The 27796-nt window shown below is 38.6% G+C and overlaps 1 protein-coding gene across 5 annotated transcripts in view; it reads right to left on the bottom strand.

Moving 5' to 3' along the window:
- The window catches only part of AKAP11 (A-kinase anchoring protein 11), a 51797-nt gene that overhangs the window by 7218 nt on the left and 16783 nt on the right, over positions 1-27796 (bottom strand). For 4 of the 5 annotated variants that reach the window (XM_025000027.2, XM_025000026.2, XM_059892195.1 and 1 more), the window contains 8 exons: positions 26527-26643; positions 23633-23680; positions 21981-22115; positions 16904-17168; positions 11409-15912; positions 6529-6684; positions 3318-3401; positions 2493-2539 (listed from right to left, as the gene is read on the bottom strand). In XM_025000027.2, coding sequence (XP_024855795.1) covers positions 2493-2539; positions 3318-3401; positions 6529-6684; positions 11409-15912; positions 16904-17168; positions 21981-22115; positions 23633-23680; positions 26527-26643 — 5356 coding nt within the window. The remainder of the gene's footprint in view (positions 1-2492; positions 2540-3317; positions 3402-6528; positions 6685-11408; positions 15913-16903; positions 17169-21980; positions 22116-23632; positions 23681-26526; positions 26644-27796) is intronic. The other variant, XM_005213692.5, reaches the window with a different exon arrangement.

Raw genomic sequence — 27796 nt, 5'->3', positions numbered from 1 at the left:
TTTTGTTTTGTTTTTTAATAAAATTATGTTTTCAACATAACAAAAGGTGAATCTCTGTTGACTATAAAACTAAACCAATATCCTGTGTTGAATACCACTGCTTAGTGGTGGCTGAGCAACCAGCAGTGCTGAGGCCCGGGCCTCCCCCACAAGCAGCAGGAAGCGGGGATGTAGGCAGACACCACACCAATTTGCACAAGTAATGGACATTTGCTGGTGAATGTCCCTAATTTTTTTTTACAGTTGGGAGGGCATTTTAGACCACTACTAATTTTTAGGGTTCCTACTGACCTGTAAGATTTTTCATTTAAAAAAATTGGTTCATGCTATTCTCTTAAAATAAATGTATTATCATTTCCTTCCTTTCCACACTCTGATTCTCAATCAAAAATGGGTCTGGCACACAACAGTCCCATAGTCTTTGGGCCATTCTATAAATTCTGCAGAGGTCATGGAGTTGAAAGGTTCTCTGTATCACTTGATTTTTCAGTTCAGGATGTCTGGTTGCCTAAGAGTGATCTCTAAGAGAGGTCATTCAACTCTAGTGAAAAGAGAAAGAACTGATATCCTACAACTACAAACAAAAATAAATAAATAAATAAAGCTTGTTGCCTTAGGATTTCCATAATTCTGAATTGTTTTTAGTCAGCAAAAAATAAAGCAAATATTCTTCCCTGGCTGGCTCAGATGGTAAAGAATCTGCCTGCAATGCGGGAAACCTGGGTTCGATCCCTGGGTTGAGAAGATCCCCAGAGGAGGGCATGGAACCCACTTCACTATTGTTGCCTGGAGAATCCCATGGACAGAGGAGCCTAGTGGGCAACAGTTCATGGGGTCGCAAAGAGTTGGACACGACTGAGCAACTAAGTATAAACAGTCTAACAAAAACTCTAAAAATACTGCCTGATCCCCCTGGAGAAGAAAGGCTACCCACTTCAGTATTAGAGCCTGGAGAATTCCATGGACTGTATAGTCCATGTGGTCTCAAACAGTCGGACACGGACTGAGTGACTTTCACTTTTACTTTCCCTTTTCACCCCTACTTTGTATCTGATGAGGAAAAAAACTTACTTCCAGAAACCCTATATAAAAAATGGCTACTTAGGAGTGGTTTTAGAACTAAAATAATAATAATCTTAGGTCTGAGGATTTGGACTCAAAACTGATACATGACCTTTCTAAATTAAAAAAATACAATTGGTAATAAAACTAACTGGAAACCCAGGTGGAAAGTACATTTTAAGTAATTTGTTCCTACAATTTTCTGTTTGCCTATTTCTAAAGAGATGATTAAAGAATCACTGGTTCAAAAACTAATGTCTAAACATGAATATTCTTACATTGGTATTTTCAGAAATAAAGGAAAATCAGATTTTTGGAAAAAAACTCAACACCCATCTAAATATAATGAAAACTCAGTTTCAACATGAGAAGTTTTTGATATTTGCTTAAGACATTCTAATATATTTAACTAAGAATTACAAATCACATTCCAGAACTGTAGTATTTACACATTTGGAACCATGATCATTAAAGGAAGAAATGAGTATTTTCTTCAAATATATGTGCGAGTGTAAGACTGCAATTAATGGAAGGGAGAACTGGTTTAAAAATATCTTTTATTTACTGATTTTTATAAGATTGACATCAAACAGTAATTCTAGAAATAACTAGTTTAAAAGGAAAACAAATTGACATGTGATAATTATAATAATTATATCTCATTATATAAGAATTTTATATTTTAAACAAAATTATATGAAGAGACTATTATAAATTTCTCCCTCAAATAACTGAATACTTCTTTTAAAGTAGTTCATCTTTATACTGATGAGTACCCCTCCTTTTAGTTTAGCAAATAACACAAGGTGCTCAGCAAAAGATCTGACACTGGATAGATTAGTTCAAGAATACCCTGATTTGGAATATTTCTTCATCTTTCAATTCCTTTATTATCTGTGTAATAAGAAATGTAGACAAGAACTTCTCCTGGGTCTACTCCAATTGCAAACTTCTGTAATTTTAATGGAAAACAATTTAAAAATAAATCAATGTTTGTCCTAATAAATAATTTCAAGTTACACTGAATAGTTTAAATGAGTAATATTGTGTTGAAGGGATCTCAAAAGACATTAATAACCAAAAGGGAAGGGGGAAAAAAAACATTATGGAATTATAAAATGATTTTTTCTGTTATTATTAACAGTCTTCAGTTAGTATTTCCCATCTGATAGGGCTCCATATACATTCTTATAATAAACGTCTTTTTTTTGGTATGTTTGTGTTGTTTGAATGTTCCAAGTCTAGTAAAATGGCAAATAAATTAATGAATTTAAACAAAAAAGAATTTGTTTTGCAATGTAAAAACCCTGATAACTCAACAATAATACAGTGCCTATTTGATGAAAATGCACAATTAAAGACTTTCATAAAGAACTTTATACCTTATACAAAAAACAGGCAAACACTTTAAAAAACAAACAGCCAGTTACCTTCTACATCAGTCTGATGCTCCTCTTCATCATTATCTGGCCCATCACTTACCAAATGAAGCAAAAGCAGTTAAAAAAAAAAAAAAAGAGCTTTAATTAATAATGGTATTAAAGTCAATTCTTAAAATGTGACCAAAAAATGAATGTTACAATATGACATATGACATTTAAAAAGGGGAGAAATGACAATAAAAAGGAAGCTTTGCTTCTCACACCATTTCATGTTAAAATCTCAAGTGCCAATGATGCCTAAAGGGAAGTTATCAGTAATAGAATTTCTACCTGACCACAACATACAGAGTGTCAAGTAATCACATAATAAAATTTAAAATAATTTAAAGCAAAAATATGCTAATTTGGTTTTAGATAACACAGCATTTGAATATCACAGAATGCCATGAGTAATTATTTATTAGTGCTTCGGTTGATGCCATTTGTATATTTTTAACAGTTAAAAACACATTTTTTCCTATACTTTTCTTATAAATGAAATGAAACTATATACAGAAACAAAACAAAATAAAACAAAACAACAGAAATCCTGTAGGAAGCAAGCTCTTTTTAATGAAACAGTAATTGGTAGAATGAAAAATAGCAAGCAGTGCAACACATGCATAAAAGTAACACATTTTGCAATTAGGTGTCAGTCGTATCTTAGTAGAGTTGAATTTTTTCATTAGATGTAAATTTATCAAGCAGAATCAAATATAGAAGAAAAGCAGGTTGATACATGTTGGCACTCTAACCCACATTCTTTTAAGAATATGATATCATGCATTAGTGGTGAAAGACTCATCAGTGTTTAGATTTCTGGACTGGACCAACCTGTCTGATGTTGGAAAGGATAAATTGTCCTCATACAAATCTCCTTCTAAACCAAGACTGCTCCAGCTACTGCTGTTACCATTACTGCCAGAGGAAGAAAAGAACAGAGCTGAACTAGAAAATGAATGGTAAAAACAACCCTGGTTTTCCTTGGAACGGCATCCATCACTGATAACTGAGGATGTTCTGAAGCTGCCTCGGTGGGCGCAGCATCCATGGAGTTACGTGAAGACCATCGTTGCTACTACACGAGGTGTTTGACAGCTTCAGAGATTAGGGAGTTTACTTACTTGTCCTCAGCAGTTCATGAAAATTATTCTAAATTTATATTTATTTTACAGATTCAGACAGTGACTTTTAGGACAGTAAATGAATGGAAGAAGGAAAAAGTTTCACAATGAAATTAACGTCTATGGCAAAACTTAGGACATAATTTGTAAAAAGCCAATGCTCTTCAGTTTGGATAAAGTTTACACAGGTTAACATTCTCTCGAGTCTTTTTTTTCCCCTGAGTCTTCAGAGAGTGCACACAGTGATGGCCAGGGCGGGGAAGGAGGATGGGAAAAGGATGAGAAGGAAGACACTGAAACATTCCCAAAAGACCTCGTCTAACTACGGGGAGAAAAGACATCTTCTCACTTTAAGATACTTGTTATTATGTCAATTACCTTCATTTCACACATTATGTATAATTCAGCAGGTTAAATAATATACAGTTTCTTCAGAATACTGCAAGGTCTAATCACGTGTCACACTTGACAGATCAGCCAGTCACTAACACCCCACCAATACCTTCTTTCACTGCCTAATCAAAAGAAGAAAGCAGCTACATTCTACAAGTGCGGCAAAGCGACACAACACAAAAAGCAACTGTGTTCGGAAACAAAACTAAATTCAGCTTTTCAGATTAAAATCTAAACATGCAATTTTTAAAAATTCTTATCATTAAAATAATTAGTAAGCACATTAGTTTGCAGTGATAAGCAGCTGTATTTTCCCATAGTAGGCTAGACAATTATAAAAATATTTACACAATATAAAATTTGGGTTCTAAAAATTAGTTAACATAAAATCACCTTTTATCCATCAGTAAATGTTGATACGGTTCCCAAAAAGGGGCTGATTACTTAAAAGTTCTAAAGAGTTTCCAGGCTATCTCAATAATTAACATGTACGTATTAGCACTATCCAACTGTCACAAACCGTAATGCATTACAGAATAAAAATTAAAACTGATCAGTGTCTTTTCAACATTACATTCAAACAAATACAGCTCTAGTGTAAAACCATGAAACCAACCAGTTTTGCCTACATAGTCTGGTGACAGACAAACCAAAATCGAGAAAATATGGAAATACAGAATGGTTAGACAGCTGTGAGCCAAAGAGAGAGAAAATCAATGATCTCAAACACCATATTTACTTCCATTAATAGAATGATTACGCACAGAAAAAAATTACAAAATTAAAATTTTTACCCATTTCTACACTAAAGTGGATGTATCTTAAGTGAGGTCTCTGAAACACCTGCTTTAAAATCATCTGAGGCACTTATCAAGCATGCAGAATCTTGGGACTGCCAATGACCCAGTGAACCTTAATCTCTAGGAGACAAGCACACCACCAACCCTGGATGAGCCCCACTAAGTTTTTCTTTGTGCCGGAACCTTAAATTCACACAGTATTGTTAGTTCTTATTAATTCTATGGTCAATTAAACCACAGGTTTTTTTTTCCCCTGGACAAAATGCTATCAGGTCAGGTTTTTCCCATTCAAGTAATTAATTTTCTGAACCTAAAGATATTTACTCATGTTAAACACAACTGGTTTAGCCTCAGCCTGATTTGGTCTTTCTGAACTCTGGTTCTATTAACAGGATTAACCTTTTCATCTCTGTTTTGAGTCACTCACAAATAATGAGTGTTCTACACCACTGATAAAATAATGCTAAAGAGGAAGAACCAAGGGCTGACCCTGGTAGGTACTTCCTTCTTTTCATCATATTGGAGAGCATTCCATATTGAGTCGTTCAACCAGCTACAGTCCTTTTATGGCCACTAGCCTTTAAGTTCTCCCACTTTAACACCAGGATTTCATAAGCAACAATGTCAACTCCACTGAAATTCTAGAAGCCTGTTTCTCAAAGTGAGAGAAGAATTTAAGTGTAAACATTCTAAAGCTATGGAGAGGGCCAAATGATAATCTGTGATATTACCCCACTTCCTACTACTAATTTTAAAGACTGCCTTTTTTGGATTTAAATTTTGTAAAATGTTGGTGGCTTGTGTCACATTTTAAAAACTATGACAATAAAAATATAAAAATATTAACACTCACTGGTTAATCCAAGCATCAAACCAAGTACTCCGAGATGATGTGTTCTAACAGCTGAAAAACCATTTCCTTTCCTTCTGCTTCCTCATCCCCTCTTTCCTCCTCCTCCTGGTAAGTCCATTCCAAGGGCCTGTTCTGCAGAAGCTTCACAGGGTCCTTTCTACAAGTGCCCAAAACCCCCTCCTCTCCCTAGGCTCAGCTAGGGTCAGTGTTTACTATTTCCAAGTATCACTTAATGTGAATAAAGATTTTGTAACATTTTATAGGTTACTCAGGAAGGTCTGTACAGCATTACGAATAAAGGAAATAATTCTAATTAATAAAATATTCTAAAACTGGTTTTAGGAACAAGGTTAACTGAGAGAATGATACATGAAGTGCCTTCTGTTATATTATACTGTATTTTTGTAATGAGTTTACGTATTTTCAGTCATTCAGGTATAACTGCTCAAGTTACAGTGTTCCTGAATGGACAAATAAGGAATCCTTCCCCTAGAAAAATACTACTATAATATTAAAAAAATTACAGGACCATTTTGATGCCTTTTACAGATAATTATTCTTTTTCCTGTCCTTTAAAGTGAGAAAGAAAATTTTTTCTCAAAAGTTCATGAGAAGGCCAAGTATAGCATGAAGCATATAAAATCAAATGTATGACATATTTTTCAATTATTGGCACAAAGAAAATTAGTCCAGCTAATTACTATATTTAATAAATGTCAAACCATTAGAAATAATGTTGGAACAAAATACACTTTGATAATAATGGTTAGGTTTACAAATTAAGAATTTTAAAATTAAATTCAGTATAATTTGGGACTTATTTCTGAGGAGTCTGAGTACCTAAACTATGCAATTACATGCAAAATCAGAGTTACCTTTCACTTAGATGGTGAAAACTACTGCTTTCATCCTGGTGTTCATCTTCAAAACTTAAGTTGGACCAGCTCCCAGTACTGTCCTCACCAATACTGAGATGCATCTGCTGGCTACCAAGAGACTCAGCTGACTGAATCTCTTCTGTTTCTTTTGGACTAGAAAAAAGAAAGAAAGAAAATAAGTCCAAAAGCATCAGGTTATGATTTGTATTATTAACAGGAATATCCATTTGATGATACCGATGACAAAAACAAGAAATGGGACCTTCAGAATTAGACCAGTGGTCGATCTAACCCTTTGTTTGGATCTGCTAATAAAGAGACTTGGCAGGACAGCTTATTAATTTCAAAATTAACTGAGATACCCACTGATATCCCTAACCTACTCTGTTCATTATGGGTTCATCCCAAGCACATCATTTATTTAAATTCTCTTCAAAGCAGTTCATATTTTCAATAGGGACACTATGAAGGACCACAAGTTCCTAAGTCTGCCACATCTGCTTTGTAAAACAGTATTTTTATTTGTACCAAAAATTACCCCTTTTCTGGCTTTAAGAACAACAAAAAAAGTAGTTCAAGGAATTCTACACTGCCAATCGAGGGTACAGTCAGACTAGCCAAATCTCTTCAACATTCTGAGCATGGATCATAATCCCTCTCATTTTTTTCCTCAACGAAAAAACATTTATAGTTTTATTCATTGAGGAAAAAACATTTATAGTTTTATTCTATCTTCACAAGAAATTCCATTTGTTGTTCAATTACTGTGTATGCCCCTTCTACATTTTATTCTTGACTAACAGACTATGCCCCAACCAGTAACGCTGAAGAAGCTGAAGTTGAACAGTTCTATGAAGACCTACAAGACCTTTTAGAACTAACACCCAAAAAAGATGTCCTTTTCATGATACGGGACTGGCATTCAAAAGTAGGAAGTCAAGAAACACCTGGAGTAACAGGTAAATTTGGCCTTGGAATACAGAATGAAGCAGGGCAAAGACTAATAGAGTTTTGCCAAGAAAATGCACTGGTCATAGCAAACACCCTCTTCCAGCAACACAAGAGAAGACTCTACACATGGACATCACCAGATGGTCAACACCGAAATCAGACTAATTATATTCTTTGCAGCCAAAGATGGAGAAGCTCTATACAGTCAGCTAAAACAAGACCAGGAGCTGACTGTGGCTCAGATCGTGAACTCCTTATTGCCAAATTCAGATTGAAACTGAAGAAAGTAGGGAAAACCACTAGACCATTCAGGTATGACCTAACTCAAATCCCTTATGATTATACAGTGGAAGTGAGAAATACATTTAAGGGCCTAGATCTGATAGAGAGAGTGCCTGATGAACTATGGAATGAGGTTCGTGACATTGTACAGGAGACAGGAATCAAGACCATCCCCACGCAAAAGAAATGCAAAAAAGCAAAATGGCTGTCTGGGGAGGCCTTACAAATAGATGTGAAAAGAAGAGAAGCGAAAAGCAAAGGAGCAAAGGAAAGATATAAGCATCTGAATGCAGAGTTCCAAAGAATAACAAGAAGAGATAAGGAAGCCTTCCTCAGCGATCAATGCAAAGAAATAGAGGAAAACAACAGAATGGGAAAGACTAGAGATCTCTTCAAGAAAATTAGAGGTACCAAGGGAACATTTCATGCAAAGATGGGCTCGATAAAGGACAGAAATGGTATGGACCTAACAGAAGCAGAAGATATTAAGAAGAGGTGGCAAGAACACACAGAAGAACTATACAAAAAATATCTTCACGACCCAGGTAATCACGATGGTGTGATCACTCACCTAGAGCCAGATATCCTGGAATGTGAAGTTAAGTGGGCCTTAGAAAACATCACTACGAACAAAGCTAGTGGAGGTGATGGAATTCCAGTTGAGCTATTTCAAATCCTGAAAGATGATGCTCTCAAAGTGCTGCACTCAATATGCCAGCAAATTTGCAAAACTCAGCAGTGGCCACAGGACTGGAAAAGGTCAGTTTTCATTCCAATTCCAAAGAAAGGCAATGTCAAAGAATGCTCAAACTACCACACAATTGCACTCATCTCACACGCTAGTAAAGTAATGCTTAAAAATTCTCCAAGCCAGGCTTCAGCAATACGTGAACCGTGAACTTCCAGATGTTCAAGCTGGTTTTAGAAAAGGCAGAGGAACCAGAGACCAAATTGCCAACATCTGCTGGATCATAGAAAAAGCAAGAGAGTTCCAGAAAAACATCTATTTCTGCTTTATTGACTATGCCAAAGCCTTTGACTGTGTGGATCACAATAAACTGTGGAAATTCTGAAAGAGATGGGAATACCAGACCACCTGACCTGCCTCTTGAGAAATGTGTATGCAGGTCAGGAAGCGACAGTTAGAACTTGACATGGAACAACAGACTGGTTCCAAATAGGAAAAGGAGTACGTCAAGGCTGTATATTGTCACCCTGCTTATGTAACTTCTATGCAGAGTACATCATGAGAAACGCTGGGCTGGAAGAAGCACAAGCTGGAATAAAGATTGCTGGGAGAAATATCAATAACCTCAGATATGCAGATGACACCACCCTTATGGCAGAAAGCGAAGAGGAACTAAAAAGCCTCTTGATGAAGATGAAAGAGGAGAGTGAAAAAGTTGGCTTAAAACTCAACATTCAGAAAACGAAGATCATGGCATCTGGTCCCATCACTTCATGGGAAATAGATGGGGAAACAGTGGAAACACTGTCAGACTTTATTTTTTCGGGCTCCAAAATCACTGCAGATAGTGACTGCAGCCATGAAATAAAAGACGCTTACTCTTTGGCAGAAAAGTTATGACCAACCTAGATAGCATAATGAAAAGCAGAGACATTACTTTGCCAACAAAGGTCCATCTAGTCAAGGCTATGGTTTTTACAGTCGTCACATATGGATGTGAGAGTTGGACTGTGAAGAAGGCTGAGTACCGAAGAATTGATGCTTTTGAACTGTGGTGTTGGAGAAGACTCTTGAGAGTCCCTTGGACTGCAAGGAGATCCAACCAGCTCATTCTGAAGGAGATCAGCCCTGGGATTTCTTTGGAAGGAATGATGCTAAAGCTGAAACTCCAATACTTTGGCCACCTCATGTGAAAAGTTGACTCATTGGAGAAGACCCTGATGCTGGGAGGGATTGGGGGCAGGAGGAGAAGGGGACAAGAGAGGATGAGATGGCTGGATGGCATCACTGACTCGATGGACGTGAGTCTGAGTGAACTCCGGGAGTTGGTGATGGACAGGGAGGCCTGGCGTGCTGCGATTCATGGGGTTGCAAAGAGTCGGACATGACTGAGCGACTGAACTGAACTGAACAGTTTAAAGTGATGTTTTAACTTTTTGTTGAAGTACAGTTGATTTACATTATTTTATTAGTTTCAGGTGTACAACACAGTGATTCGGTATGTCTGAGGATTATATTCCATTTAAAGTTATTACAAAATAATGGCTTATATTTATTTCCCAATGCTATAGAATTTATCTTTGTTGCTTATTTTGCACATAGTAGTTTGTGCCTCTTAACCCTATACCCCAATCTTGCCCCGTATTTTCAAACATGAAGAGGGGAAGTGTTAGTCTTCTGATCAAAACCTTCCAGTGGCTTCTCATCAATCAAAATAAAGAGTCCAAACCCTTTTAACATGCATCTGGTATGATAACCTCTCATGACCTTCCCTGGGCTCCTGCTCTCCCTGGCTCAACCACCTTAGCCACACAAGCCTCTCTGCTGTTTCCCCAAAACGCAGTCCCACTAACCTTGGCTGGGAAGCCCATTTCCCTGATTCCCACTTAGCTTACTGTCTCTTCACCTTTGGCTCGCTGCTCAAATGTCACTTTGTCCGAGCTGCTTCCTGCTACCTCTTCAAAACTGCATGCCACCCCTGCCTGCTGCTGCCCACCGCCACCCCCAGCACTAGCTCCCTGCATCTCCCTCTGGCCAAGAAAAGAGGCAGTGCTTGTCACGGCATTGACAAAAGCTACTAAAATATCCTGGGTTACCATGTGGCTCAATGGAATTCCTTCTCAACTCAAGAAATTTTCTCTTTCCATAAGACTAACAAAAATAATCCTACAAACTAATAACACAAGTCAGTCCTGATGTTTTCCCAGGGAGAGAGAAGGCTAAAAGTAAACATCTGAACTAAGCTGTTAGGACCACTAAGCACAAGGCACAGTCTCTGAAACACAAAACACCGTAGGACTATCACAGAGAACTGCCCCTTAGACGGCGGCTTATCAAGAGGAGTGGTGGCAGGAGGGAACTATGTAGAGAACACTTGCTTTCTTCATGGGGCTTCCCTGGTGGCTCAACTGGTCAAGAATCTACTGGCAACACAGAACCCTGGGTGGGTAAGACCCTCTGGAGAAGGAAATGGCAACCCACTTCAGTATTTTTGCCTGGGACATCCCATGGACAGAGACGCCTGGCACGTTATTTATACTCTTTGTAAGAAAACTTACCTTTGTGAACAGAAATAAAAACATAATCTCAGAGTGGTACATTAATATGGTGCAACTCAGTACTTGCTGTATGAACTTCTCCAGCTGTTTCCTTGATTCAACCCTACCTACTCTACAGCTGTGTAAACTTGGGCAAAGTGACTTTCTACTCTAAGCCTCACCTTCCAATTGAGGAAATGGCTCATATCTTCCTTCCCCCAAAGGGCTGCTGGGGGATAATGAGACAGTGTCTATGAAAAGTAACAGGTAGGATATCAACGATATGCAAATGTAATAGGGAGTATTTCTTTTTGTTCATTTAGGATTAAAAAGAATCACATCTTTCTGAACATCTTTCTAAGACATAAATAATCAAGTTAACTCTTTACTGCAAAACCCAAAAGAAATTAGGAGCTTACCTGCTGATGGCCTGTCCAGCACTGACCACTGCTGACGCCAGTATCTCTGTGCTGAGGCTCTCGGCAAAGCTGACACCTTCCTGTCCGATCCCACTGTCGGCTGCCTGGCTGGTACTGCTCAGCTCTCTCTCTGCCTTTTCAATTGCTTCAGCAACTATCTTCTCAGCAAGCACTGTCTTCTTATCGAGATCAACGTGAATTTGAGGAACATCGAGATGAAAAATCCTAGATTTCTGATAGAAGCTGCTAAGCTGTGAATGAGAAACTGGCTTACTACCAGCAAGCGAATCCGGTCTGGGAAAGCGAGGAGACGAATTTCCAGTGCAGTCATGGAGCTCTTTACGGTCACAGTATCGGCAAGCCTGACCCACCAGAGGTGACAGCTTTTCTGCGTAAGTAATCCTATCAACTGCTTTTGTGGCTTCAGACACGTGGAAGGTGGCAGATCCTAAACCCAGCTCTAAAGTGTCGCCCACAACTTTGTTAGCATACTGCTCTATAGCTTGAACGACAGTCTCTCCATAGCCACACCCACTCAAGCTGCCTGTACTCTGAGAAAATCTGTGATTCTGTGAAGAAGGCTGAAGAGACTTGGGAAACTCTGGCCCGACATGAGTCTCAGTATCTTTGTCACATACGTTTTTTTCATAAAGGCAAGAATCTGTTAAGGATTTTGGCAAGCCACCTGTCGATGCCATCAGCTCTTTTTTAACATCTCTTGTGATGCTGTGAGCAAGACAGGTTGAAAAACTACGTAGTTCCGAGCACTCGTTTCTGCACGTGTCCCGTGTCCACTCACAAGTCTGGTTTTTATGAAGGTAACTTCCAGCACTTCTGCTTTGTCTTTTTGTATCTGCTTCTTGCTGGTGTTCTTTATTTAAAAACAGTAACAGTTCATCGTTGGTTTTCACCTGTGAGCTCTGCACAGGGAATATTTTGGAGCTGCACTTCACTTTGGCTGTTTTAGCTGCTTCTTGCAATCCTGACTTAACAGACCGATAGGCAAGTCTGTTGGCGTACTGGTCCATTATTAACTCACTGTTGCCACCTTCCTGTTTTAGTATTTGGATAATGTGACCTGCATACTCATCTGTCACACTTTCACAGCTGGGATACTTGTACGTTAGACCTGACAGACAAGAACTTGGTGGTAAAGGAAGAACAAACGGATCTACTCCTCCCGGGTGTGCTACAGCCTCTACATCCAACTTCTCTTCGGATCTATGATCTTGGTCACCATCAACACAACTGTTCCTCTTCCTCCTGAAAAACATACAGCTCCTAACTTTTGCTATTTTTTCAGCTTCCGTAATGACTTCTGCTGCCATATCACCTGCAAAACTGCATAATGCCTGTAAACTTTCATCTGAGCAATTAAAAAAAGCAGGTGATAGGCTTCTTTGACTCTGCACATTTAAGCAAGGGCTTTTCACCCTGGCTTCTTGAATCACTTTATTATTCAAATGGGAAGCTGCCATTTCTGTTGCAAGAGAAACGATGTGTGTCGCTAATGCGTCTGCAAACTGAACTTTTTTCCCTGCTGGCTCCAACTTCACGTCCACCTCTTGCTGCTCTTCGCCGTCACTACTTTCAACTTCTTCTGAGAGAGACCGCATGAGCTTCAACATGAACTCTTCTTTTTCTATTGCATTTTGTTCATTTTCAGACAAACTGCTTACAGACGAGTTGTGAGGTGTGGATGGTGGTGTGGCCGGTGCAAACTCTTTTGCTAACTCCCCCTTAAGCTTTTTGGTTAACTTCTTGATATCCCAATCAGAAGGAGCCTGGGATGGAACCAGAGGAGTTGATGGAGGGGTGTCAGGTATTACATTCCCATCTCTCATTTTCTGTTTATCTTCCACGTGCAAACCATCTACACAGGTGAGCACTGTGGATGAGAAAGCATGTGAATGGGGAAACGAGTTTTCCTGCCCAAAAGCCAAGGGCTCGAGGGCTGAATTATGCAAATTCTGCTTTTTCACAGATTTGTCCTTAGCAATTTCCTTCAGATCAGCTTTCTGGCCTGCCGCTGCTAGACAAGGTGGTAGTGTCTCCAAAGAAAATCCAGGAGCCACAGAACCTTTACCTTCTGGAACACAATCCTTTACTTCTGAAAGTGAACAGTGAGTTAAATGATCTTGAGCTTCAAGAAACTTGGGGAACTCTTCCAAGGTCAACTGTGACTCATCTCCAGGAACAGGCAAGTCTTTCTTGGGGAGGACATTTTTATCTACATTTACGATCACTGACTTGCTTTCATCTATGGAATGTTTGATAATAGATTTAGATAACCGATCGGCGAACATGTCCTTCTTGCTAGCCTCACTCTGTGGCACTGTTGCTTGATCCCAGTAGAAAGAAGGGGTTTTTCCCTTTCCTGTTTGAGTTAAACAATCTGTGTGTTCTTCTGTTTTTGCAACTTTGGAAGATGTCACTGAATCTATAGTTTCATTTACTATCGTATGCACCATTGCGGCAGAAAAATCGCCAATAATGACAGGATCATTTGTTAACTTTGAAGAGCTTTTTGTTTCAACAACATCACTAGTTGGTTTCACCTCATTCTGGCTACCGGGGTTGTGGTCTGAAGGTAAACAAATATTCCTGAGACAAGCTAGCTCCTCTTCTTTGTTTTTTGTGGCAACACTTGCTGGGGTAGGACCACCATTCAAATGACTATCATCACATGATGGATGAGACTTTGTCTGATACGTATTAGAAGAAATACGGTATGGGTGAAGGGCACTCCCTGCCAAGGGCACTGGTATTGAAGTAACAATTCCTGAAGTACAGAGCAAGGCCTGCTGCACCGTGTATTCCTTTTTATACTCCTGCACTGGTTTTGTCACCGTAACTGTTTGACTGTTAGAAGTAGGGGAACACACAGAAGTCTGTGTTGCTGGCACTACATCTTCTGTGCTCACAAACTTGATGTTTTCTGGGGAAACACTAACTGCTGCCTTTGTGGTAAAGGTAACATCAACTTGAGACAGCTCAATGAATGCTTCCTGTATTACAGATTCAGACAGATCTCTTGCATAGGACTTCACCACTCTGTCTTCACAGTGAAATGACCGACCCTGCAGAGATGCAGGTGTTAGAGGATATGAGAACTGACACACTTCCATGATGCCTTCAAAAACAAGCTCTTCAGCAAGATCTGCAGCAAATCTAGTGACGGTGTTAGTGAAGATCTGTTTCTTTACATACTGTAGATCTTGTAAAGCATCTGAGAATGCCTCACTCACCAAAAAACTAGCCAGGCCACTAATGGCTCGTTCTTTCAGTGAAAAAGCACACTGCCTTCTCAGTTCGTTAAATGCCATTTGAAAAATGGATGACGTCAATTTGATGGCTAACTGGCATAAGGCATTGGTACATGAAGAGACCCCTTTCTGTAAGTCTTTAAATGCACTGCCAAAACTTTTTTCCACGAGATCTGCTGCAAACTTCTGAATGCTATCAATCATTATGGGTTTATTTTTAGATTTACTTTTTTGATCAAGGCTTCCATGCTGAAGAGCTACCATTTTATTTTCTCCCTTTTTAATATTATTAGTGTTGGATGTTGCATTAGTATGTTGGCTATGAAGAACTGAACCCAGAACTTCATAGGAAAGGCTATTTGCATAATCTTCAAAGGTATAATAAAGAGAATCAGGATTTTCATGACCCCTATCTTCACCAATATCTGTTTGGCAAAAGCATTCAGCTGGAGTACAGCCTCCAAGAGGACTGAAAGCAGAGGATCGAATAGGACTAAACAAACCACTGTCTTCCCCTGAGGCCTTCACGGGGCGGGGAGAATCTGGGGCATCACACAGGTTACTATAAGGGGATTCTGGTTTACGAGGTGTTGGCTTCCTAACGTTAGCTGGGAGAGCTGGCCGATCAAACTTGAATTTTTGAGGATTCATAGTAGTGGTTACAGAGCACAATTTTTCATGTTTGTGCCCTTTCTTTTGCGATGGCTTCCCTACAGCAAGATCTTTCAGAAACGGACAAGCAGTCTCTAACGTTTGTTCTAGTTCATCAAACTGATCAAAACTATCAAAAAACTCACTCACTTCTGAGTCTGAATCCTCAATATCATCTTTCATCACAGGAATTTTAGGTAACTCAAGTTTTGCTTTCAAACTTTTTTGATAACCTTCTTCATCCAAGAAGATAACAGGACTTGGACTTGAGCACTCTGATTCAGACGAGTAGGCAGGAGAAGACGAGAACAATGGTTTCTGGGCATCACTACCTTTCTCTGAAGCAGCAAAGGAACTATAGAAACTCCTTTGGACCCATGGTTCAGAGACTGATGTCGTGACTGAAGTTCTCACTGGAGGCAGTTTTTTATGTCCCAGAATGTTTATTAAAGAAGCTGAAGGTTTAGCCAATGACTTCTGCTGCTCAGAGCCAACCAGAACCCTGAAATCATGGGTATCCAAATGGTGACCAGAAATAGTCTGTGAAGTAGCATCACACTGGCTCCTTAGTGCAATTATGTTTAATCCTAGAGGAAAAGAATAAAATGATTATTCTTGAAAAGAATTTAACTGATTTAAATCGATGGGAATAAGTAGACGTGAACCATGAAATACTCATTTATATTATAAGTATCTTCTATACTATTTTAACACAGGGATCCCCAACCTCCAAGATGTGATGCCTGATGATCTGAGGTGGAACTGATGTAATAATACTAGAAATAACATGTACAATTAATGTAATGCACTTGAATCATCCTGAAACCATCCCCTTCCTGCCCTAGTTCCATGGGAAAATTATCTTTCATGAAACCAGTCCTGGTGTCAAAAAGGTTGGGGACCACTGAATTAACAGATTCATCTCAAGTTGTACTTAAGAGCAAGTATTCAGTTCATTTGCTCAGTCGTGTCCAACTCTTTGCGACCCAATGAACCATAGCACGCCAGGACTCCCTGTCCATCACCAACTCCCGGAGTCCACCCAAACCCATGTCCACTGCGTCAGTGATGCCATCCAACCATCTCATCCATCCTCTGGTGTCCCCTTCTCCTCCTGCCCCTAATCTTTCCCAGCATCAGGGTCGTTTCCAATGAGTCAACTCTTTGCATCAGATGGCCAAAGTACTGGAGTTTACCCATTACTAAAATATTCTCATTCTACACCACATCTAGGAATACCTGGTCTAAGGAATATCTAGCACGTTGCCACATGTTAGAAACACTAATATTTAGGTGACCCTGACAGCTAACTCAAGTCTGAACTTAGGCATTTTTAAGGGAAACAGTGTCTGAACAGTACAACCTAATAAAAGAGCAAAACTAAAAACCAGGTAACAATGACCTTAAAAGACACAAGAAAGTTAATTCCTCTATCAGACAAAAAATAGGTATCAATGCTTTAATTTGAACAAATTTCAAAATAAATGTCAACTGAACAAGTCTGTCTTAAAACTTTTAAAACTGAACTTTAAACCTTAATTCTCTATTTCAAGAAAAAAAATCTAGTGAAGAACAAACCATCATTATATGGCTTTGAAGTCTCTTCCTCCTCTAAGTGCTCAAAAGCAGTGACAAAGTCATCTTCGATGGAAGATACAGACTGGTTAGTATCATCGTCGTCCTCATTGGTGGCCTCAAGTTGGTGCTTGTGATGCAAATATGTGTCCACGGTGTACCTTATGCCAGTAGCGTATTTACTTAGGAGACTAAAAATAAAATCAATTTTAAGTCTTGGTAATGTAGGTGACACTCTCATGACACAAAGCATTCCAGGATGTTGACTCTGGGAAAAGATAAAAGATGGTAACAATTTTAATTTCAAAATATACTATACTTACAAGACATATTACCTGGAAATAAAGCCCAGAAATAACACGATACCGTTTTAAAAGAAAAAAAAAAAGAAACACATGCATCCTAAAAGGCTGCCTGATTTTGTAATGTTTAATTATTTTCTTCATTCTTTCTCCACAACACTTCTCACTTTCCAGTGTCTTCTCCCACCTTTCTCTTATCCAGGTATTCAAATTCTACCTATTATGTCTCTTTAAATGTCAAAAGAACTTGCCATCCATTTCTGTGACAACGATGCTTTCCTGTTACTATACAGCCCTGTGCTTTTTCTTAATCATTCACCTGGTTCACTAACTATATTATTAACTGCTTAAGGACAGGAACTAGGTCTTAGTCTTCCCGTATCCCATTTTCCTGCAGCTTTCAGCATGATAATACATTCTCTTCTATCATAAAAGAACTGTCCCTTCCTTTCTCCTAAATTCCCCTAGTATTTCAATTTCCAAGGTTTATAGCTTTGATTAAAAATAGTCAACTGAACTTTCCCATACATATTAAAAGACAAATGTTGACAAATGACTTGTTCAAAAGGCTAGAAATGAGATAAAATAGCTGATCACCTCTTCTCGTAAATAAAACAAAGTAAATATAAATGAAGAATCTAATGAAGGAAATGAGCACAGTTCTACTTTTATCTGTAAATCTCATAAAAAACACAGTAGTCTATAACACTTGAAGGAATAAGTAACCTAAATTTAAACCTACTGATTCAATTTTTAGGAGGGAAAATATGCAATGTATTTTTGTTTGGTGCATTATCAATAAATTAACACTTAGTAAAGAACTAAATGTTCAATATTATGATACTAGTGACCTCACTGAAAGGTGACATTTTTGCTTATAAATAAATAAAGAACACATCTTCAGGTACTGATTTAACATGAAATTTTTTAAACCAGAAAATGAGTTAAAGTATATTCTTTAAAAGATACAGCTCAATATTTACATAAATTTGGAGTTGGAAAGAAGAGGGAAAATTTTATATGACTTACACACAGGTAAAAATTCAAGAATCCAGAAATAATCAATTTTCAGAAAAAAATTAATATGTCTTACATACCACTTATGGAGCTTCATACATGGAAAATCTAATTTAAAGCTATGACCAAAATTATTTTACCCTTCAGTGATTTCAAAGATTCATGAGTTCGATTTCTTATGAATTATATTTCCTTCAGATGGTATTAAACAAAAAGAAACTTCACCCAAGCATTTTAAAATTTAATGCTCTAAATTAACCCCTTCATGGACTGCAGCCTGTTGTGGCAAAGTGGCTTACGTAACTCAATGAAGCTATGAGCCATGCCATGCTGGGCCACCCAAGGCAGACAGGTCATAGTTGAAAGTTCTGACAAAATGTGGTCCACTGGAGGAGGGAATGGCAACCTACTCCAATAATCTTGCCTGGAGAACCCAGCAACACTATAAAAAAGGAAAAAGTTATGACACCAGAAGATGAGCCTGCCCAGGTCGGAAGGTGTCCAATATGTTACTGGGGTACAGGAGAGGGCAACTACAAATAGCTCCAGAAAGAATGAAGACCAGGGGCCAAAGTGGAAACGTGCTCAGTTTTGGATGTGTCTAGTGGTGAAAGTGAAGTCAGATATATAGAGAACAATACTACATAGGAACCTGAAATGTAGGTGCATCAATCAAGGTAAATTGGATGTGGTCAAATAGGAGATGGCAAGATTGAACATCAACATCTTAGGAATCAGTCAACTAAAGTAGACAGGAATTGGCGAATTTAATTCAGATGACCATTGTATCTACTACATGGGAAAGAATTCCTTAGAAGAAATGGAGTAACCCTCATAGTCAATGAAAGAGTTCGAAATGCAGTAACTGGATGCAACCTCAAAGATGACCGAATGACTTTGGTTCGCTTCCAAGGCACACCATTCAACATCACAGTAAACCAAGTCTACGCCCCAACCATTAATGCCAAAGAAGCTGAAATTCACTGGTTCTAAGAAGACCTACAAGACCTTCTAGAACTGTCACCAAAAAAAGATGTCCTTTCCATCATAGGGGATTGGAATACAAAAGTAGGAAGTCAAGAGATACCCAGAGTAGAGTAACAGGCAAGTTTGGCCTTGGGAGTACAAAACAAAGCAGGGCAAAGTCTAACAGAGCTCTGTCAAGAGAACATGCTGCACCCTTTTCCAACAACCCAAGAGACAACTCTACACATGGACATCACCAAATGGTCAATACCAAAATCAGATTGCTTATGTTCTCTGCAGCCAAAGATGGAGAAGCTCTATAGTCAGCAAAAGCAAAACATGGAGCTGACTATGGCTCAGATCATCAGCTCCCTATTGAAAAATTCAGGCTTAAACTGAAGAATGTAGGGAAAAGCACTAGACCATTCAGTGGTTCAAATCAAAACCATTTTGATTTGATTCAGTGAACCAAATCCCTTATGATTAAACAGTGGAGGTGATCAATAGATTCAAGGGATTAGATCTGGTAGAGAAAGTGCCTGAAGAACTACAGAAGGAGATTTTTAACACTGTACAGGAGGCAGTAACAAAAACTATCCCAAAGAAAAAGAAATGCAAGAAGGCACAGTGGTTGTCTGAGAAGGCTTTACAAATAGTTGAGCAAGAAAGAGAAGCAAAAAGCAAAGAAGAAAGGGAAATACATACCCAACTGAAAGCACAGTTCCAGAGCATAGCAAGGAGAGATAAGAAGGCCTTAAATGAACAATGCAAAGAAACGGAGGAAAACAACAGAACTGGAAAGACTAAAGATCTCTTTGAGAAAATTGAAGATACTAAGCAAACATTTCAAGAAAGGGCACAGAAAAGGACAGAAATGGTATGGACTTAATAGCAGCAGAAGATATTAAGAAGAGGTGGCAAGAACACACAGAAGAACTATACAGAAGAGATCTTAATGACCCAGATAACCACAATGGTGTGATCACTCACCTAGAGTCAGACATCCTGGAGTGTGAAGTCAAGTGGGCCTTAGGTAGCATTTCTATGAATAAAGCTGGTGGAGGTGATGGAATTCCAGCTGAACTGTTTCAAATCTGAAAGATGATGCTATGGAAGTGCTATACTCAATATGCCAGCAAATTTGGAAAATGCAGCAGTGGCCATAAGACTGGAAAAGGTCAGTTTTCATTCTAATTCCGAAGAAGGGCAATGCCAAAGAATGTTCAAACACCAGATAATTGCACTCATTTCACATGCTAGTAAGGTTATGCTCAAAATCCTTCAATCTAGGCCTCAGCAACACATGAACTGAGAATTTCAAGATGTACAAGCTGGATTTAGAAAAGGCAGAGGAACATGAGATCAAACTGCCAACATTCGTTGGATCATGGAGAAACTAAGGAAATTCCAGAAAAATATCTACTTCTGCTTCACTGACTACACTAAAGCCTTTGACTGTGTGGATCACAACAAACTGTGGAAAATTCTTAAAGAGATGGGAGTACCAGACTACCTTACTTGTCTCCTGAGAAACCTGTATGCAGGTCAAGAAGCAAAAGAACCAGACAAAGAATAAGTGATTGGTGCAAAACTGTCAAAGGAATACGTCAAGGCTGCATATTGACACCCTGCTTATTTAACTTATATGCATAGTACATTATGCCAAATTCCAGGCTGGATGAATCACAAGCTGGAATTAAGATTGTTAGGAGAAATATCAACAACCTCCATGTGCAGATAATACCACTTTAATGGCAGAAAATGAAAAGCAACTAAAGAAAAGAGTCTCTTGCGTGGGTGCTAAGTCTCAGTTGTGTCTGACTCTTTGCAACTATGGACTGTAGCCCACCAGGCTCCTCTGTCCATGGAAGTCTCCAGGCAAGATCATTGGAGTGGACTGCCATGCCCTCCTCCATGGGAGCTTCCCATGCGGGACTGAACCAGTCTCTTGTCTCCTGCATTGACAAGCGGGTTCTTCACCACTATCACCACCTGGCAAACCCAAAAGATGGTCAAAGTAGAGAGTGAAAAAGCTGGCTTAAAACTCAACAATAGAAAAAAAAACTCATGGCATCCGGTCCATCACTTGATGGCAGATAGAAAGCGAAAAGGTGGAAGCAGTGACAGATTTTATTTTCTTGGGTCCAAAATCACTGCAGATGGTGACTGCAGGCATCAAATTAAAAGATGCTTGCTCCTTGGAAGGAAAGCAATGACCAACCTAAACATCATATTAAAAAGCAGAGATAGTACTTGGCTGCAAAGGCCTATATTATATAGTTAAAGCTATGGTTTTTCCAGTAGTCATATACAGGTGTGAGAGTTGGACCATAAAGAAAGCTGAGCACTGAAGAACTGATGCTTTCTAATTTGGTGCTGGAGAAGACTCTTGAGAGTCTCTCAGACAGCAAGGAGATCAAACCAGTCAGTCCTAAAGGAAATCAACCCTGAATATTCACTGCAAGGACTGATGGCTAAAGCTGAAGCTCTAATACTCTGGCCATGTGATATAAAGAGCTGACTCACTGGAAAAGACCCTGATGCTGGGAAAGACTTAAGGCAAAAGGAGAAGCGGGAGGCAGAGGACTGGGTGGTTAGATGGCATCACCAACTCAATGGACATGAATATGAGCAAACTCCAGGAGATCATGGAGGACAGAAGAGTCTGACATGCTACAACCCATGGGGTTGCAAAGATTCGGACAGGACTGAGCGAGTGAACTACAATGCTAAATTAAAAGTCATTTATAAAATGTGCCAACAAAAACTCATTAGAAATAATATATAAAAGTTACCTGGTTTAGAGGATCACTGTTTATATCTGATGATTTATTTATATCCTTCATACAAATAATTTCATTTTCATTTAGACTGCAGAAGTGCAGTGAGTTCAGAAGATCTGGGAGTTCCAAAGAAACTGCAGCCAAATCCTAATGTAAAGCAATAACACAATAAATAACACTGTAGCATAACACTTTAAATCCCTTATATTGTGGCCCTGAACTAAAATCATAAAGTCTACTTGTTATTGTTGTTTAGTTGCTCAACCATGTCCAACCCTTTGCAGCCCCGTGGACTGCAGCACGCTAAAGCCTACTAGTTAGTAAACTTTCCAGTTCATAATAGCTAACACTTGCAGTTTATTGACCACCATCGATTGTTTAGAAACTCAAAAATAAAATGTACTAAAATATTTTAAAATTGACAATTTTTTTAGCACTTTAAACATAATGATACCAAACTGTAACAAGATTTCACATGGTACCTCACACATCAACAACAACGAGGCATTTAATAGTTTTCAGCAGCAAATGTCAAATCTGGAGTCCTCAAGTTTAACCATGAAATGTCTCAAATGGGATTCTTGCTTTTACAGTTCTTTGGCGGTTAAGTTACATATTTGTATAATTCAAGTCTATTTTTCTGCCTTTCTTCCCTTTAGTGAAAATTTTATGAAGATGTAATGAAAAACGCCTGTTTTTCTTTCCATTTGCCCCTTTTATGTAACTGTTTTGCCCAGTGCAAGAATTATTACCATCTCTGACCATTCATATAGTACTTTCCTTCATAAACATGGTTTTATCAGTCATTCTTAAAGAGGAAGTGGAGTATGAAAGAAATAACTTTGGATTCATCTTTTAAGCCTTACGCTCTCGCAACTATATCTTCTCTTGTGCCCTCTGTCTAAACTATTTCCTTCAGGTAAGGGCACAATCAAGACACACAGCAAAGGTTTCTTTTCTCATCACCAGATACGCATTACCTTTGCAAACAATGCAGTGCTAGTGCTGCTGCTTCTGCCAGATGTTTTACTGACACAAAAGGAAACACGACAAGCACAAGTTTTAAGAAGCAGTACAAGGTGAAAAAGAAAGTACCCCTATCACATCTACCCGAGCTTCCACTCCTCTTCACCTAAGTGTGCAGCTTTGCTTTGCTGATCCTAATCTCAACTGTCAGTGCCTCTATAAACACCTGCCTAAATCAAACAGGCTACAATTTTTACACTGGTTCTTCATTATTTTTTACAAATTTACTCTTACTTTAACAAATTTAACTCTTTTCTCAATTAAAAACATAAGAATATGACTGTTGAAGTTAGATTATAAAAACCATCGAAATAAAAAATAAATCTTCCATTCTACATTATGACAGATGCAGAAAAAGTTAGCCTGTGGTTTGCAACCTTCTCAGATAAATGACTTTTGTGGTCCCCTGACCTAAAACTGCTTTCCGTAACAGAAACACTCAGTGAAAACACTAAAAGTGAAAATGTCGAGGACACACTCAAAAGGTGACCTCAAAATGTCATCTTTTAACTTTAAATAGGAATGATAACAGAAGAGTTTAACGTAACTTTAAGGCTAATGAGCAAATTTTCCAGGCTCTCAAAATTTGTTTCAAATAATCTCTCATGTCCCTTTCCAGTTCAATAAATCGACCGTACCTGTATATGAGCAGCATCTGTTTCTTCATTAAAACCTAGAAATGTGACCTGAATAAAAAAGGAATAAAGGTCCATTAAAATTTTTAAGTCTTGTCTCAATTAGATTGTTGACAGAGCTGAGAAACAGAAAGCAAAGCACACAATGCATTAAAATGCTGCTGCAAGATGATTAATTTTTTCAAAGATGATCACAAAGGTTTTTCACCAAAGGTCTGGCTCCAACTGGGGTTCCCAAACCTCTCCCACACCCACTCATTAGCAAATTCAATCCTCACCCTCAAACATAAAGCACATGTCTCTTCTCTCCACAGCCTCTGTGGCCACTTCTCCCCGGCATGACCCCAGTCCTCTCCTACCTGCCTCAGGAACCATCCTGTCATTTCCCTGTCAAAACCTTTCCAAGCTTCTCAATGCAGAGTCCTAATGGAGGTCCCAAGGCTCTGGCTTAGCTGGTGGCTTCAACTTTCCCTCACCTTCATTCAAACACATGGGCCCCCTCGCTGGGTCCAGGACACGCCTGATTGTTCCTGCCTAAGGGCTTCAGAGTGGTGCCTTCAACCCAGACCCCTATTCCTTGGATGTTTACCTGTCTAGCTGCTTCTTGTTCTTCTAGTTCCAACCTAAACATCACCTCCACAGAGAGGCTTTCCCTGGGAACCTCCCAAGGTACCTCCTGACTGACTCTCTGTGATATCACATTTATTTCCTTCAATACCTTTACATGGAGATTTCTCTACAAAAGTTTATAGAAATTAAATTTTTAAAGACAATCTAATGGTCTGAAGAAATGTCACATTATTAAGCAAAAAGGACAAATTATAGAAAAATGATATAGACTATACACATAATTTCAACCTTATTTTTAAAAATATACACCAGGAAAATAATTCTGGAAGTTAATATACCAAATTATAAGGAGGGATTAACTTTTAATGATGGAATTGTAAGTGATCTTATTTTTCTCTACTTTTGCCCCCCTATGGTTTTTTCTTTCCTCACTTACAGAATTAATGACATTTTTTTTTAATACTTTCAGTATTTCTTATTTTTCTATATGGAATATGTACAGTTTTGTAACCTGAGTATCATTACTTTAAAAATTTATATTTCTTTGTCTTTGACATCATAAGAAGAAATTTTGACTGCTTGAAGCTAGACTAGTAACTGTCTACCAAGTAAGTTCTATGACTAAAAATATGAAATAAGTGGCAACAATATAAATAATCAATTCTCAAGAATTAATGGAAAACAGCATAGTTAAAATACAAAGCAACACTCAATATACTTTTGACATCTTTCTGTTGACTCAAAAGCAAGTCAGAATCTTAAGATTGTTGCAGAATCTTTATTCTCATTGATTATGAGTACTGCCTTCACAGAAATGTTACAGTTAACTTCCAGGTGTCCAGGTAAAGTCATTAACCTGTAGGAACCTGTCTCCTTACGTATAAATCTTAAGGCAACACAACTCCTCTCCCATGGTTGTGAGGGCTAATAAGAGAATGTGGAGGAAAGTGCCCAGCATATCGCAGGCACTCAACAACAAAGAGACACTCAAGTAACAAGCTTCCTTTCTTCAACAAAGATACTTCGGAAATATATATGCCCTAACATGAGACAGAAATTCCTTCTATTCTTTTAAGCTTCCTTTAACTGAATGCAAGAGAGAAAATGAGCTGGCATGGAGGTCTGAAGGTGCCAGCAGAGCACTGCATTTCGCAGTGCTTAAGGAATGTGGGCTCAGAGGGCACTGAGTAAACCACTGGAGAGAGGCGGCTGGGACCCCGGTTGAGGGCAGAGGACACAGAAGACTTGTCATGCCTGGCAACAGCTGAGGAGATCAGGAGAGGCTTGGCTCGACTAAAATAAAACAATAAAGGATAACAAACAGGAGAACAGCCAAGAGCCAGAGAACCGAGCTCACACAAAAAGAAGAGGCTCGGGTCAGAACCACTGCAGGCCTGAAAGCTGTGCTCGCCATCCTGTGCAGCTACTTCAAACAGTTTCTCAAGGAATATGAAAGAAAACCATACCCAAAATAATAACCAATATTTTTATTAGAACCCTGATTTCAAAAAAGAATCTTTAATCAACATATTTATCAGTTTTGAGCTTCAATGACCCCAATATCCTGTCTCTCTTCTTTGGTAAATAAATGTATAGATGGACTATGGTTATATATTGTAGAAAAAAACTTTACCCCTTTTAATAGTAATAAATTCAAACAAAGATTGGAAACATTGACGCAACAGAGAAAAAGGTGAGCAAGTAGTATATCATATCCTTAAGTGGCAAATATCTTACTTCAAAATAAATATATCACTATTTCATTTTTGAATCAAAGCACTGAATTTAAACAACCAATAAATGTAAGTATATATTTTGTTTCAGAGTAGAAAATTTCAGAATGTAAGTCCCAATTACTGAACATAGTAGAAATCATTTAATACACAGCTGTGTGTCTGAGTGGTCAGTAATGTCTGTGCACTGAATTAAATGTGTGCATTATAATACACTAAGATGACTATGCTGTGTGTGCGTGCTAAATTGCTTCAGGTGTGTGGGATTCTTTGCGATCCCATGGACTGTAGCCTGCCAGGCTCCTCTGTCTGTGGGATTTTCCAGGCAAGAATACTGGAGTGGGTTGCCAAGCCCTCTTCCAGAGATCTTCCTGACCCAGGGACTGAACTCACATCTCTTATGTCTCTTGAACTGGCAGGCAGGTTCTTTACCACTAGTGCCACCATAGCAGGTACTTAAAACAGGTACTTCTCACACATGAATTAATGTGCAGAGATTTTAGGCATTTAAAAACAGACCACGTAGTCCTACAAAGATACATGAAAATACACTGTGCTGTATTAGAAAAGGGTATAGTGCGTAATCCGTCAAACCTCAGTCAAATTGGCACGTTCATCCTGCTTCAAACAGTCCTCGGCTGATACACTGCATAGTTCCTTCTCGCTCTGCAATAAAGACTTCACAGACTGGAACACATCTTCATTGAAGCTCTGAAAACAAAAGATACTCTTAATTTACTTAATTCTAAGACAATGTAAAAGAACCTGGTGATGGATTAAATGGAGAGTCCGTAACTTTCCAGAGAATATTCAGTGGGCACCTTTTGATGTAACAGAACTCAACTCAACTGAGAGAAAGAAAGAACAAAAGGCTGAAGCAGAACTCCACATGCTCAACACACAACAGCCCCAGGCTCTCAACCTAGAGAGACGTGAGGCCCTCAGCCAGGCCCTCTCCCTTCCACCCTGCACTGACACCTAGCAGATCGCACACCTGATTTCCAAGTCACTGGAAGAACAGAAGCAACAATTCATAAGATGATGATGGGGGGGCTTACAGTAAGGTATGCTAACAATGTGATTAATTTCATAGCGAAGTTGGGGATGGAAAAATCAAAGAGGTAAGAACCCAAAATAAGGCTTTTCAGGGTTCTTAAAGCAGCAGTATGATGAAAGAGGGAAGGCATTCCAGATTTGAAAGAAAAGGATGTCATAAGTGCAAAGAAACAGAGGAGGAGGAAAATTTCATAAATGAATATTATAGTTGGATATAAAGAGAACATTAATTTCTCTCTACCTTATTCCCCTTCTGATTTGTTGATCTGCTATTTTGGCAAAAATGTCCTTATTCCCTAATGTTCCCCTGTAGAAATCCTATGTATTCCAAGACCTGTGAAGATTTCCCACCCCTTAGTCGTAATAAAGCTCTCCCAAACTTCCTACTGTATTGTTTGCACATTAAGATCATTTAATCTATACCACAATGTATTATAATTACTGCTTTTGTATGTATGTCTTTCCTACCTGTTAATCCAAATTACTGAAGTAATTGTCCTTTACTCAATCTATTATCCCAGATTTCAGTACCTCACATACAGTATGAACTCAAACAAAGAGAAAAGATGCAAATATGAAATCAAAGCAATTAACAAAAAAAATGTAATGTTAAATCTGAACTTTCAATATGAACTCAGGGCTCTTTAAACGTTTGTACTGCATTTTTTCCATTGATAGATCATAGAATCAATGACCCTTAAGAGCAATGAGCAAATCCAGCACACAAACTCCTGGAATGGTATTTACCATTCACCAATTAAATACCATTCACCAATGAAAAGAACTAGAAGTTCTCTGAGTGAAGGAA

This window comes from Bos taurus, chromosome 12, assembly GCF_002263795.3.
Source record: "Bos taurus isolate L1 Dominette 01449 registration number 42190680 breed Hereford chromosome 12, ARS-UCD2.0, whole genome shotgun sequence".
NCBI lineage: Eukaryota > Metazoa > Chordata > Mammalia > Artiodactyla > Bovidae > Bos > Bos taurus.
Note: the sequence above shows the minus strand (reverse complement) of the source record. Positions and strands in the feature narration are given on the sequence as shown.